Genomic DNA, 16,672 nt, shown 5'->3' with positions numbered 1-16,672 from the left:
ATAAGTACAATCCTAATGTAAAGTTACACTGTCCTCTAAGAGTATATGTACTACTGTTGATGCACTTTGTCTATAAAATAAATAATAACAAATGAAACAAATTATGTTTATGTGAAATTTTATAACACTCCTGTCGCTCACGCGATACATGCAGCCGTAGACGCATACCACACCTAGAGGTGCCGGTGATGATTTTATACCGATTTATCGGATATCAAAGTTATAACAGGTAAAAGAATTAATATTAATTGCTATTTCGGTAACTACTCTAGCAAACCATAAAGTTTTTAATGCCTGGGTCTATCATTTAAAAAAATAAACAACTTACTTTACTTCAAAAATACGTCACGACTATCGTGTGTGTTATTGTTTGAGCTGGTGATTTCGGTGTTTATTTATTGAAAACATACCGTAAGTAGCGTTTTTTAAGTTTACCCTGAATATAAATGTTTATAAACTATACTTTAAGGAGTAATTTCATGGTAAACGTTAGAACCACTCAAACGGAATATTATCATATTTATCCAAGTACACCAACAATTTCATTAGTGCTTTTTAAGTGCAGGATTTGCGGTGTATTACTGCATTTTATTTGAGATGTTTTTGTTGGTAGTACGGAGGTATATATTTAGCAATGCAGTATAATAATTTTTATTTATAAAAACTTGTATTTAAACTGAATGCTTTTCTAATTTGCGAAACCAAATAGCCGCCATTTTGCGGTAGGAGGAGCGCATCGCGTGAGCGGCTAATAAGCATGAAAAAGTTGACTAATTTCGTCCGTAGAATCTTTAAGCCTCCTTCCTCAAAAGTTGTTGTCTTATTACACTAAGAGTGCGATGTTTGTTTGTTTTGTGACAGCTAGATAAGGTTTTTTGATATTCAGCCCCTGAGTTTTACATATATAATTTATCACTTTTAGCGCGGTAACGCTGCCAGTGTTATGAGGACGTTTGAACCAGCTAAGATTCAGAGCGGGCCTTTTTCATTCTCACATTTATCATTTGATCGCGCCATTATTTTGCTCATTTCTCTCCTTGCGCTACTTAGTATTTTTGTTTACATAACAATAGCTTATTATGATAATATGTTAATAACTCTTTTAATACTTAAAGAAATTGATTTAGAATTGTTTAGCTGCCAAAATGTAGATGATATAATCTCAGTACAGAGTATTAAAAAAACCGACCTCAAAAGTACGTGGAATTACGTCTATTTGCTAAGTTTTATTGAAATATTCCCTAGTTCGCCACTGTACAGGACTTGACACTGGAAATAATAATAATCGGTCCTCACTACTCAAAGTATATCGAGAGAAAAACGCTTTGAATTGGAGAAACAGCAAAATTAACCATTAAAATAATTGCTCCTAAATTAAAGTTAGCTATTTATAAAAATGAATTTCCATGCGTGAACAGCCACCCTTAAAGGTGAATGATTTTCTTCAAAATGAAATGGGACCACTATGGAAGTACCCCCTTTCCAACACAAATACCGGAGTTATCGCGTAACATACATACAAAAAAAAATTGAGAACCTCCTCCTTTTTTGAAGTTGGTTAAAAATATGAGGCGGTTGCACACTATGTCCGATTCGTATTAGTTCCGAATCGGAGAAATGACGATCCGAACTGCAATAGGGATAATTTTATCTCTAAGTGTACAAGCGATATTTGTATTTTCTCTATTTTCGAATATAAAACATATTATAAAAATTCGTAGTTTCGTATTTTCTTGGATCCGAATCGGACTTATAGTGCACAAACGATATCCGAAGTGGGTCCGAATTTTCTAGATTTGTAAAGTCTCGGAGCAAACGCGCTTATGTATTTTACCTTTTTATCCGACTTTAAAAAGGAAGGAGGTTATCAATTCGAGTGTTTTTTTGTTAATTCGATATTTGTAAACCGATTTCGATGATTCTTTTTTCACATTCAAATTATATATTTTGAAGAAAATATTTCATTTCTAAGGGCGGCAAATTAGGGGATGACTCCGGTTTATCGGATTTCACCCACTTTCCATTAACCGATTTCAATAAAACTTAGCAAATATATGTAATTCCAATAAAAATAAAATGTTATGGTTCTCTATAGCTGAGACAAATGACAAATGGAAATTGCGGACTCAAAGGAACAGCAGAAAGGCAGGAAATCCTCAACAATGTAGAGCAGTTACCTTGTTTTTGGGGTCAAATGATTAATTTTGACGAGGACTTCCATATGCGTTTCAATATAGTTAAAGAGACCGCGGTAACAAACACAGCGAAAGCGGATGTCGTGTTGCCGTGCACCCGACCCGACGCGGGCCCGACCCGCACCCGCTGTCAGTGTGTTTCACGCTGTAGCAAAATTTAGAGTTCGATTTTTTAAAGTATAATTAATCAAACCACATTTTAAGCAAATAAATATCATTAGTTCATTCATTCATTGCCTACTCACCATTGATTCTAAATCGGGTGACCCCAACGTGCCATAAACGTCAGAACTCCTGATTCTACAACCCAATTATTATAGGTATCAACCCGATACACGGGATGGATACCTAGCGGCAATGGGTTCCACGATGTTAATAATGTAAAGCAATCTAATAGCCTATAGGGATACATGGCCGTTTCGACATGATCGCCCGTGGACAGTGAATTCAGATAAGAGCCACTGGAGCGTGTCGTATCACAGGTGGCCAATTCAAAACCATTCGATAGCGGACGTTTATCATGTTTTTAATATTGTACAATCTTTGCTCTTGTATCCCATTTAGTAATTACAAATCATTCACCTCATCGACTTACCATGCATACCATAGAAGCATAGGCATTCGTTAGGATGCCACAGATGTGGGCATCCGCATCCGCATATTTTTTAATATCTGCATCCGACATTCCCATCTATCTATGTTTAAAAAGTATATTATAACAATTCTTTTTATAAGAAAAATTTGGAATTATTAAGTTCATTTATCACCGACGGCGACGTTTGAGTTAGCTCTTTGGGCCTTTCTTTCGAGGTTAGAATTTGAGTTTTTAATATTAACGAGAACCAGATTAAAGAAACCCTTAGGGCGTTAAGAACACCCAAACCAGAACCATATTAAAAAACTTTTGAGACTGCAATTTAATATTCGAAACCACTCATCACCTCTTTTCGAATTTAGCAGCTTTATCACACAATCCACTGAAAAAATTTGAACTGCTTTTTATTTGAAATTAATAACCATGTGGAATAAAAACGATGAAACGTATGTGAAACATTTGTACAAATTCAGCATAACTCAAAATGACGATATCCAGAAATCTCGTTTACTATCGACGTGCTATTGAAAACTGTCGCTCCAAGATTGAGTTTTGACGTGACAAGGGTCTAGACTCAGAAGACATGTGGTTAAGTGTGTAATAAAATGACGTGACGTCTTGTAATTTAAAGATTTGGGAACTCGCAGATGACGGAAGTGTAAGAATACGTTTACAGGTGTTGTTGCACGATGAGATACCTATTTGCTTGGTTTTTGACGATAGACACATTTATCAGACGAAATCGCATAAATGTTAAGCTGCAGACCATCGTCAACGTAATTTTTGTCTTTCGATAGTGTGGAATTTAAATCAGGCGTAGATTTGTTCGATTTTAACCTTGATATTTTTATCGATCGCGTTTAGGTAAACATATTCAATTACAAAAAAACAGTTAATGTGCAGTGGATACTACTGCATGGTGGTTGCCAATTACTAATAGACTTTGTTTATAGTTATGATGCTGTTGATACAACTGCACGCTCGCCGCACTACACTTAAACTGCTTTTCGACTGTATTCCAATGCTATTTTGCAGATGTGATGTCGTGCGAATGTAGCTCGAGTGCCAATGTAGTTGGGTCGAAATAATATTACAGCGTTGTACGGTTTTTGCACCGTACAATATTTTTGCTAACTTAACAACCTACTCATCGCACGTGTAAATGGTCATAAAAGACTGTTCATTACTCGCCTCCCTAGCGATCGACCACAGCAATTAAATTTACACCGTGCACGTTTACTTGATACATCTACTTGTTACGGAAATTGTGGTCATCTCCACGTCGTCGTCAACTCAACATCCTACTCTACTTAACTACTACTGCAAAGCTTAGACGTTCAAAGATCCAACCATTTGGTCCTTCGAGTCGGATGGTGGACCATACAAGCGTTATGTTCAAGTTGCTAGGATTAATAATAAAACTTTGTGACTAACACAATCAGGTGTTCTTTTATCTTTAACATATGATCGAAAGACAGGTGACGGTGAGTCAGTTGTTGTAAATGTGGTTACGATAATTGTGCAATTCAAGCATTAGGCTCTTGATACGACTTTTGAAGGCTCGTTTTTTCACATGTAATTTTACCAGCTTACACAATGAAACAAAATAAGCATTACAACACCTGAAAAGAACTCAAACTTATATAAAAAATAAATGAAAACAAAAAACGTACAAAGTATGAAAACTCATTGCGGTGGATTGGACCGAAAATGTTGAACGGGACAGCAGACCGTGTGTCGCTTCAGTCGTCGCCAGTTAAAGTGTCTACTTCCCCAATCAGGGCTTCACCTAGTCCCGTAAGGGCCTCACCAAGTCCTGTTCGAGCACCTACATCGCCTTTGAAATCTGCGCTATCGACTACGGGTCGTCAGCGTTCGCCGCGACGTTGCCAGTTCGCTGCCCCTACAGAAGATGCACGGGACAAGTGCGGAACTTCGTGGCTGTGTCGACGAGGAGCTGGTACTGAGGAACCGGAGTTGGAGCGGGCATCAACGCCGGGACCGAGCGCATCGCTGCCACAAGGATGTGAGGAGACCGCACCGCCGCCGAAGAACTGCTTTAGACTTGTTATGTTAGGGTGAGTATAAATTACTTAATGAACTCATCGATGATGTTTCAACAGAGAAATTTTAACATTAATCAGCAGTTATTAGTAGCAGTAGAGCTCCTTGTGAAAGAGTTCGTCCAGGGAAGTGCCACCTTACCTATTTCTGCCGCGAAGCAATAATGTGAACATTACTGTGTTCCGGTTTTGAAGATTAAGGGTGCTGGTAAAATTACAGGCACATTGGACTTGTCAACTTGTCTCAGACTGACGGGTGCAATGGCAGTACCCCTAAGATCTTTGCGATTTAAAGCTCTGGTGGCAATGCAACTGTTATGAACAGGCGTGTAGTTTACCATCAGGCGCATGACTTGTTCGCCCCGTCACTTGATATTATAAAAAAAAAGTTTTCCGGAAAATAAACTTAATAATTAGGTGATGAATCAGAAGTTATCCATTTAAGTAAAAGACGCCATGTTCAACAACAGGAGTTTATTTAGACAACGCGATCAAAGTAGTAAGATCACACCGGAACTTTTGGAATTAAGGACAAAACCATTGGTCAAACAACCGCCAATGAACGATTGTAATTTGCGGGTTGTCCACTCGCGTTAGCGTTTAACGCCGGGCTATAAATCAGGGAATCAAAGGGGCAAATTGTGACAATCTGCAACAGAGTCTAAATGCAAATTTTGCGCTTCTATGGCGTGGCGGAACCGGCGCCGAGGATTGACAGCATTAATAATATGTATACGTAATTTCCACACAATTAAAACTGCATTTTAGGAAAGGATTCTGAAAAACATTGATTTGCCTTCATATCGTGTCAATGCTTCTTCTATTTTAGGACTATACTGACTTTGAACAGTATGTTGCCACCTTGACTCCGCTATCCGCGGCCGCGTCGACATCTTCCCTCGTACATGTATTATTAGTACAGTAGAATAAGAACAAGTATGGCAACTCCGTAGGTACTAACGTCGCAGCGTGGCTAGCATGTTGCGCGTCCGCCGTGTACGTACGCACACATTTGCATATGTTAACGGTGGTGCTCTAACGTTGCACAACACTGGTCGTATCAATGCGCCTTTGCACGCGTGTGCGTCCGTACACTGCGCGCGACGGCTGCGCACACATACAAGCTGCGCTGTTAGTTTGCTTGGAGGCATCTAAAAGTAGGGCAACCTACTTCTTATATTCTAATATGTTGTTAGGGCACCAGGTGCACACGAGCAAGTGCTGCATAGACTGTGTTGGGGCACCGCAGTCACATTAGATTAGTGTAACACCCCTGGACCCCCATTCACACATCTTGTGACATGTCACACCTACGTGGGTTATTGTGGGGTATTTATTTTTAAACAAACCAACGTTTCGGGCTCATGAATGACTGATTTTAAATCTAAAAAAGTTTCATATCAAATGTGTAGCAATCGCAAAAATCTGAGAAATCTATTTTAATAGCAGCAGAGCTCCTCGAGAAAGAGTTCGCCCGTCACTCTGACACACATCATACATCCTTGCGATTTAAAGCTCTGCGTGGCACTGCAACTGCTATGGAGAGACGTCGCTTACTACCAAGCACACAATATGTTCGTCCCTTCACTTGGTATCATAAAAACATTAAAATTATGTTAGTTAATTAACATGAAAATCGAATTACAAATTGTCAACGTCTACACCGTGTTGATACATGTCGAAGTCACCCCGAATCGGAAAATAGATTAAGAAAAAAAATTATAGTTCTTTGTTAAATTATTTAATGTCCCAGCAACTATTGTACGCATTTACATGGGCACTGAGTTATTTGGATTTTGGTAATGTTGGCATTACTGTCTAAAGCGAAAAGATAAACAATGTTATGCTAAGAAGCATTTGCAGAGTTCAAGACACAAAACAAAAATTAGTACAACGTTAATCATTACAATTTTGAAATATCAATATTATCAATATAACTATACAAACCACGAGACTATAAATAAAATCTTTACAGTAGACATAGAAATGGACCATCAGTGACTGCTATAAATTATTAAAACATCTTTTCACTATAAATTCAAACAAAACAACACATTGACTTACAAATAAATGGACGACGGGTCTAATACAAAAACCACGAAAGAAATGTCCCAAGTCAACCTATTCGAAATTTAAATTGTAATGTCATCGCAATATCGCGCTGTCAGTCGAACAAATAAAGACTAAAGCGCAGTTTGGCGCTCTGTATACGATTTTAGCGCCTTACTAGTGCGGACACTTTTTAGCGCGGACCCGACGTCCATATAATTGTAAGTCAATGAAACAACATAATTTCCTATCTCGTCAAAGATGGTTTTTCGCAACGGCGGCCGCCCGTCAGCGTGCCGTTAACACCGTTTTTTTTATTTCTTATTTCGATAAAACATAATTCTTAATGAAACAAAGTGAACAAAATAAATATTTTATTAGACCACATCACTATGTTGCTTTGATCTCAAAGTAAGAGCCTAAAGCACTTGTGTTATGGAAAATGGAAACAACGACGATACCACAAACACCAAGATCCGAGAGAATAGAAAAGTAACTTTTTCAATATTGACGGGGATTGACGAGGATCGAACCCGGCACCTCAGAGAGGGCAACACCATGAAAACCGGTGTGCAACCCATTTTTTTTATTATATCAATATTAAATCGCAAAAATTTGAGGGGCATTTCTACTGCGCCCGTCACTCTGAGACATAAGTTGATAAGTCTCATTTGCCTGTACTTTCACCAGCACCCTTTTCCTTCAAAACCAGAGACAGTAATGCTGACATTACTGGACGAACTCTTAACTTGATCATGGAGGTCGTCGGATAAATAAAATATTTAAATTAATGTCGTGATTCGATAACAATATAGTGCATACGTTTCTACTTCCATACCTTCAATAAACATCATAAAAATGATAACACGCATTTTTATGTCATACTCTACTCAGTAGAATTATACGAAAAGTTTATTGAATGTAAGTTAAGCAAAAGAGATTTATCAGGATCGTGCAAAATGGGACGGATAGCCCCTGCGGGGTAAACAGATCCAAAGGCATGAGTATATGTAAGTAATTTACTGAAGGATAAACATTTAAACGCGCCTGGAACAAAACAAATTAGTTTTTCATAGTAAAGTATGCCTTAAATCCTTGAAACTCATCAAAGTTTTAAAACTCTGCTGTTAGTTTGAAACTGACATCCATAGTTTAGGCCGACGCTTCCCAAAGTGTTCATATTGGGTCCATTCCAACCTACAAAAATAAAAAAAGTAATTTTACACGGAGAGCCGGCAGCCTTTAAACTTTAACTTATTACTAGTTATTACCTAAATTAGATATAGCTGGTGTATACCCCGCACACTGGCTTAGTGCAGCAAGCTAGCTAACTATGGGTAAAGACTGAAAATCCGTGCTGATGTCGTTAAACTTTTTGTCCATATCGCTTAGTTGTATTTTCCCATCATTATCATATCAGCCGGAAGACGTCTACTGCTGAACAAAGACCTCCCTCGAAGATTTCCAGAGCAGCCGATCGGACGCGACATGCATCCATCGATTACCAGCCGCCCTTACCAGGACATCCATCCATCTAGTAGGCGGTGGTCTCACTGAACGCCTTTCGGTTCGTGGTCTCCATTCAAGAACCTCTCGTTCAGCAACTTCGAGCTTTTTTATGAGGCCCAACACTGCACACGGCTGGCAACACGCACTGCTCGAAGAATTTTGTCTTCAAGGACTGCGGTATTGTGGACGAGAAGACGTCCCGGAGCTTCCCGAAAGCTGCCCAATCGAACCCGGATTCGACGATTGACATCCTTCTCGAAATTGGCCCTGCCTAATTGGCTGGTTTGTCCGAGGTAGACATACTCGTCAACAACATCGAGAGTAGACTGTTATAGGGGTGGGTACGACATGGATATTCGACATAAGTTTCGTCTTGTCCATGTTCATTTTTAGACCTACCTGCTTGGAAACTGTATTGAGGTCACCGAGCATGGTGCCAAGCTCTTCCAACGATTCTGCCTTAACCACGATATAACGTCAGCAAATCGAATGCGAGTAATGTACTCGTCATTGATGTTGATGCCGAGTTCTTTCCAGTTCAGTAACTTGAAGACAGCTTCCAATGCAGTGGTGAATAATTTCTGAGAAATGACGTCTCCCTGTCGCACTTTTCTTTGCAATTGGATAGGCCTTGTGTATTGGTCCTGGAGTCGAACTGACATAGTGGCTTTTCTGTACAAACACTTCGATATATCGATAGTCAATGTGGCACCGTTGTAGAGACTGTAGTACTGCCCAAATCTCGATCGAATCAAAGGCTTTCTCATAGTCCACAAACGCTAAGCATAATGGCAGGTTGTATTTTCTATTACTTTTTAATTATTGTGATTACTATGTTATTATAATATTACTATGTATATATTTTAATTTACAAGGTGTCCATGTCAGCGAAAAAACAGGGGTGCAAGAGAGGTTAATGTGTTGTGATACATGAGAATCCCAATCAGGTAGGTGTTGACCAAAATTTTAGCTTTCCATAAATGGAATAACTCACACTATACAGGTAGTGCGTATGTACCTATATAATACTTTCTTATAATAGGCATATCAAACAAGTAAACATTTCACAACAAACACGTGGAGTGGAAATGTGGAGCTAGTTACACGGTCTTACCTACATAGAGACGGCTTGGTCAGCATTAAAACAGGTACGTTTAAAAGTCTATAGTAAGCATGTCCGTAGTTGATAACGTATTTAACTACAGGGTTATTGTATTGAAATAATACAATTAAAATTGAGTAATTTTCCCTCCGTTTTGACAAGCTATATTCGGTTAGAGAAATGTATTAAACCTAATATGTATTTTTTTAATAAAGCTTCTCGCTCTACAGATAAATTTATTAAGGCGAGTCATCGGAGTAGAAGCGGGAAAAACTGTTTTGCTATATCACAAAATGGTTTAGGTACTTACTATTATATAACGGTCTTGCAAAAAAATATTTGATACACGTAAGGATATTGTCTAAAGAATGTGATAATTTGTTACACGATACGATGGACTTTATCTGACTAAATAAAATCCTGAAAATTGGCTATAATAAAAGTCTAATACATATTATTTAAGACTAAAATATCTAACTTTGTACATAATTTCTATATGGAGATATTTGTCTTTTAGTACTATAGAGAACCTGCTAAATTTAAATTTTCAAGTTTTCAACTGAACATAGTTATTAAATCCAAATTTATCTCAAAATTACAAATTGCCTAGCGGTTTACCAACACGCCACGCCGGCCGTTGCCCCGTCAATCGCCATCGGGCGCTTGTCGACGTCGGATCTGTGTCAAATTTTCTCCGGTTGTTCTTATTTTATTCATATTAATTTACAGCGAGGAGCCACTCCCCACGGTTTACCTAAAATCTAGGCAACCTCGCCTTAAAGTGAATAGCACTATATTGGCTGTCAAAAACATGTTGGAAGTTGATGAATTTTAATAAAATCTATAATAAAAAGTTTGGACATCTCTGGTTAAGTCAAATCTTGAAGGGACTTAAAATATTTAGCTCCAGTGAGGGAAAACGGTAAGGCGTGAGAATCGAACTTCATGTTCAGACAAAGTCCCTGAAACTTTGTTTAATACTCGTAGGTTACCCCGTAGTATAAAAGGTAAGGAGAAAATATTAATATTGCCTTCTTAAGTTTGAGCCGGGCGGTTACTATGGATACCATTACAATTCGATTTTTAGGAAGATCGATTCAAGTTTATATGATCCAGCAATTTTTTGTATCGATTCATTTCAATGCGATTTTTAAGCAAATTGCAAATCATCAGACGAATCGAATCGATCGTGTTAATAATGTAATTTATTAATACGATTTGTAATAATTTTATATTGGCTTGCAAGAAAAGCAGTTTGGCAACATCCAAGTATAATAAGTCGACAATATTTGGCGATTATCGCTACTTCTAAACGTCGTCGTCTCTCTCTCACTGGCTAGTATCACTCTAAATGAAAGTCATAACCGACTGAAGCCAGTAAGGCTGTCAAAATAATTTTTTTAATCGAAATTATCTTGAAACAATTTTTATGAGATCGATTCAAGAGCATACGATCCGATCTGTGGAGCGATTCAGAGGCATATGATCCATTACGATTGAACGAAACAATCAATTCAAAGCAATAAATCGTGCATCCCCTAGCAGTTACCACTTGACTTACATGTCAAAACTCGTTGAAGTTTCTTGTTCTATTACCTGTTGATACCAGTAAATAGAAGATCATAGAAGTGTATAGTAATTTTAGTTTACTAATTGTGACTGCAAAACGACAGTGGCGCCGCAACTGCGCTTCTAAATATTGTTAATATAAATAAAGTTAATAGTGGCACCACTGCTGCGCTTTTTTAACCGACTTCAAAAAAGGAGGAGGTTCTCAATTCGACTGTATGTTCTTTTTTTTTTTCTTTTTTTTTTGTATGTATGTTACGCGATAACTCCGGTATTTGTGAACCGATTTTCATGATTCTTTTTTTTGTTGGACAGGGGGTATTTCCATAGTGGTCCCATTTCATTTTGAAGAAAATCATCCACCTCAAAGGATGGCTGTTCACGCATGAAGATGCATTATTATAAAGAGCGCCTAACTTTAATTTAGGAGCAATTACTTTTAGCAATTATTTAGTTGATTTTGCTATTTCTCCAATTCAAGGCGTTTTTCTCTCGATATACTTTGAGTAGTGTCGTAGTGAGAATCTATTTTTATTATCTCCTGTATAGTGGCGAACTAGGCGATATTTCAATGAAACTTAGCAAATAGACGTAATTCCACGTACTTTTGAGGTCGGTTTTTTTAGTACTCTGTACTGAGATTATATTATTAAGCGTCTAATTTGAACGTACCCTAAGCGACTTAAACAAATAGGACAGTAAGTAAGGAATCTTTTTTTATGATTCTAAGTGAGGGGACGAGCTAATCATGCGCTTAGTGGTAAGCGACATGCCTGTCCATAGCAAAAGATTTGAAGGGTATTGTCACTGCGCCCGTCACCCTGAGACATAAGTTAACAAGTCCCATGTGCCTGTAATTTCAGCAGAACCCCTCAAGCCGCACCCCCATATCTAAATATATGTATACTATAAAATATCTAATAGAATTTAATTCGATTGAATATTTTAAGAGTTCAAATTCCCTCAAGATATCTCGAAGAAGGTTTCTAGATAATTCAAAGTAAAAGTGGGCACAACTTTATTAGTAGATAGCACAAGAGAGCTTTGAGAAACTATCTGTAGGTAGGGTTAAGAGTGATTCTTATCTTTTTTCTCAAGTAACCCTTCTAGAATGCTACAAGACCATTTGTAGAATGTAGATAGTTTTTATTTAGTGATGGAGACAGTTTTAAGATAAGTTATAGTCTATGATAGTTTTCTTAGTAACGCTATTTTAAAACCAAAATACTAAAGCGTTACAAACGTAAGACGCAATTCTCTTAATACTAATAGATTTCAAGTTTAATGGCTTACAAAATATAAACTACCAAAATTGCAACATGGCGAAATTAGATACAATATTTCTGACTTTTTCCCGCAATGTTTAATCGGCTAGAAAGCGCGAATTGATGTGGTACTTTAAATACATTGTGAAAAGTGATGTAAAACCTGTCATAAAAGTAATGCGCTCGCTAAATTTTAAATATTTATGTATAAGATGTAAACTAGATAAGAATACAGTAAAAATACAATCGATTTTCGGTTTTAAATATTTATAGAAAGCCTAAATATACAAAATAACTCACAAAACAAACCATTTCCAAAAAGTTCTAGGCTTCTTCAAGCTAATTTCAACTTAGATTTACTTTTTTAAAAAAAGAAAAGAAAATTTTCTCGGCTTCTTCATAGTCATTCTTTAAAAATAAAATGGCGATAAGAATTTAAAGCTTTTTTCAAAACACTGTTGCATTTTGTCTATAGCTTTATCTATAGAAACACTTTAGAATACGAAAAGATTATTTTTACTTGCTTTATGTAGTTGATCTTGAAGAAGAATATTCACTCTTAAGAAGCTTTTGTGATTGTCTACAAAACGCGATGTTTCTAAGCGATTTTTTCTTTTGACAGTATTATAAAACCTTTATAAATGTTATAGAGAATAGTGAGCGTATTATGTAATAAAAATTTTTTCAAAACACTAGGTCAAAAAGAAAACAATCGAAAAAATCCAATTTGTCGCAAAAAAACCTTATTATGTATAATTATATGGAATGTGTTATACATGACTAGAAAGGTGGATAAATTCTCATGTCATTTAAATATAAGGAATATTTTAATGACATACCTAAATTATGTTGGAAGAAATAAAATTTTCATTACAAAATTGAGGTTATTTCTTCACGCCAACCACATTTCACACAACGATTTCACTGTATTCTATTGACGAACGGCACAATACACATACATAACATTGAAGTACAGTAGCTTACGCGCTCATTTCAATTGTTTTTATCACTTATTTGTCAACAAACAAATGCCGGCCATGACCGGCCTGAGCGCAAATTACGACTATTGTATCCAGTGTTGCCAATTTGTGGGGAATTCCCCAAATTGTGGGGAGTTTCAACTAGATTGGGGATTTTGTGAGGATATGTGAGGAAAATGTGGGGATTCTAACATTTTATCATTTTGTTTAATCTATCAATTACTAATCGCTAGTTTGCTAATCGTTACTGTTAGAAACACTGTGATGGACTATATCGACTTGTTTTTCAACATCGCACATCCCTCGTATTATTAACAAATAAAAAACAAATTGTGGGAGCTCGTATATCGGTCAGACTAAACGAACAATTGTCGATCGTATGAAGGAACACATCCGAGCAGTAAAAAACAATGATGCACAGAAGTCGGCTATAGCACAACATCTCACACAGACTGACACTGACCACTGGATCGAGTTGCATAGCCCCCAGGTACTCTCCGGTTATACCACGGTTGGTACGAGAAGCCATCGAGATCACGAAGTACAAAACATTTAACCGTGATGATGGTTTTAAACTGTCCAGTGCATGGAATCCGGTTCTTAGTGCGTGCAGTAATAAAAACAAAAACACCTCGAGTTCTGTTTCGCGTGTGGATACAGTGAGTGTGGTTTGTGTGAAAAAAGTGAGTGACAATGGTAACGCCACAACAAATCGCGATGAAGGTAGTCGTCGACAGCGCAAGAGGGTAGACAGATATGTCTGCTCATAAAGCTGTCATCTGCCGCCGTCCAGTCAACCCGTGACCATGGAGCGTGCAACCGTTCCGAAATATCGGGAAAATAAAAAGAAGTCATACCGTGGTAAGAAACCTGATACTAGTGATAATCATTTACAATAAACTTTAAAAGGTTTAACACAAAAGAACACATACCTGTTCAGACAAAAGATGTTTTTTATATTTACGTATCTTGTGCTTGCTGGACAAATTGTACCGTTATGTTACTGAATTCAGTAACGTGCGTCATGTTTTAAGTAAATAAATAAAATTCAGTGTTGATTGTAATGAACATTATGATGTTTTACTATCTTGAAATTCTGATTATGATTCCTTTTTTCGTGAAATGATTTCACTAGTTTGTTGTAATACAAAAGTCCAACACAAAGAAAAAGTCGCCCTGGTATGGCACAGACGCATCATCGACAGATCGATGGAATTTTTCTTTAAGTTCGATCTTTGTATTAATAATTAAAATAAAAATCTTTAGTATTCCATTATTTTTTAAACCATTCCATTATATTTTTTATTCCATTTGGTTGACGTGGAGAAAAGTTGTAGAAGTAGAGTTGCCGTACGTCCGGACTTTTCCGGACATGTCCGGTAATATAGGTCTTTGTCTGGAATGCGGAGGGAATCCTAAACTGTTCGCAATTTCTACAATCTAAGAGAATAAAATAAAAAACTAAATAAACCAAATATTTTTATTACTAATTAAAGTAACAATCAACTTCTGATATTTAATGCTCCCAGAAATATTGTACAATAATTCCGAATCTTTAATGATAGTTTTGTAGAACATTTAGCAAGTCATATTTTTTAAATTATACTGAGAATAGTCCCTACAACTTTTATAACATTTTAGGATGTCATTCAAGAACTCTTCGTTCATCTCTTCGTTACAATTGTTACAAATTAACTCTCTTACTTTAAGTGGAACGAATTTCCACAAGAAATATATTGTACTCGTTCTAAGTTAGAAGGAGTACAATGTATTGAAAAAAGAACCACATTGTACTCCTTCTAACTTAGAACGAGTACAACGTGGTTCTTTTTTCAATACCTTATTCTTTATAACATTTAGCAGCATTATACCCGTTTTATAAAAGCTCCCATCAGATACTATCCTTTGTCCCCTGTGTTGCCGGTCTTGTTTGAAACATTAGGGCTGGACCACACTTCTCAGCAAGCTTCAGCACTGTGTTCATACTAAGCGTGTTTTATATGGGTTACCATCAGCACGTTTCAGTTCTAAACGTGCTGATGTTTTTTTTATGTCTTAAGCGACACACCTGTCCGTAACCGCTGCAGGGCCCACGCTCAGCTTAGATCAGCAAAGATCTGAGGAACACTTCCAGTGCGCCTTACACTCTGAGACACGTTGACAAGTCTCATGTGCCTAAAATTTCACCGGCACCATTACCCTTCAAAACTGAAATGCAGTAATGCATACATTACTACTTGGTGGCAGAAATAGATAAGGTGGTTGTTCCCTGGACGAACTCACATGCTGAAGCAACTCGACTTATTTCGTTTGTCACCGGAGGCACTGATTTGTCCGTCTAAATACCAGAAAGGAAAAAAAAGTATGAATAGACTTGGTTGCCGGTAATAAAATATTCCAGTCCCAAGGCAACAGATTAAAACTTCGTTAACTTTGTCTCGTAAATTCTTCGATTAACTTTGGGTGTGAATAAAATTATTAATTTGTTAACGTTCCTCCCTGGTAATGAGTTTTGTGAACCGGAGACAGTACAAGGGTAGGCAGCGCACATCAGTACCACTTTCTTACCGGTGACATTTTTAGTAGCAGTAGGGCTCCCTTTTAAAAAGAGTTCGTCCAGGGAAGTACTGCCACCTTACCTATTTCTGTCGCCAAGCAGTAATTATATTATAGTACTACTGCGTTCCGGTTTTGACGGGTAAAGGTGCTGGTGAAATTAAAGACTCATGCGACTTGTCAACTTATGTCCCAGGGTGACAGGCGTAGTAGCAATGTCTCTCAAATCTTTGAGATTTAAAGCTCTAAGTGGCACTGCAACGGTTATGGAAAGGCGCTCACCACCAAGCTTGTTCGTCCCGTCACATATATCATAAAAAAGGAGTATATCCTAAAGTAATGTGAAGAAAGTGTATATAAATGGCGTAAAATAAATTATTACGAGGAAATTTTATCATATTTCTTGTTCATTCATGATACAGATTTCGAATGCCGTAGGCAATCACAGTGTAGTTTCCCCCTATATACACAACGGATGATGAAATATCGACTTGCACCAATTAGTGAGATAACGATCCAATAGGTTACTCGCATGGCTCTAGCTTCAATATTGAGTTCAATTTACCTATCTAGCGCTTAGTCGTTTATTTAATAAATTTACATGAGTGGTACAATCGTTTATTAGTACCGCCAATAAAATGGATTGCCCCGTTTTATGCTGAAAGCACTCGGTAAAATTATTTTAACTAAAAAGAAGCAATATATTTTTAGCTGCAGTAGAGCTCCTTGTGAAAGAGCTCGTCTAGGTAAGTACCCACCTTACCCGTTTCTTCCGCCAAGCAGTAGTGC

At 37.2% G+C, this 16,672-nt stretch overlaps 1 protein-coding gene across 1 annotated transcript in view; it reads left to right on the top strand.

Moving 5' to 3' along the window:
- The first annotated feature begins 4,500 nt into the window (after positions 1-4,500).
- Positions 4,501-16,672, top strand: part of LOC113234162 (GTP-binding protein Rhes) — a 65,465-nt gene continuing 53,293 nt past the window's right edge. Inside the window, exon 1 of the mRNA XM_026469436.1 lies at positions 4,501-4,868. Coding sequence (XP_026325221.1) covers positions 4,501-4,868 — 368 coding nt within the window. The remainder of the gene's footprint in view (positions 4,869-16,672) is intronic.

This window comes from Hyposmocoma kahamanoa, unplaced genomic scaffold (genome assembly GCF_003589595.1).
Source record: "Hyposmocoma kahamanoa isolate Upper Pololo Valley unplaced genomic scaffold, ASM358959v1 81, whole genome shotgun sequence".
NCBI classification, from domain to species: Eukaryota; Metazoa; Arthropoda; class Insecta; order Lepidoptera; family Cosmopterigidae; genus Hyposmocoma; species Hyposmocoma kahamanoa.
This window is presented reverse-complemented; position numbering and strand designations above follow the sequence as displayed.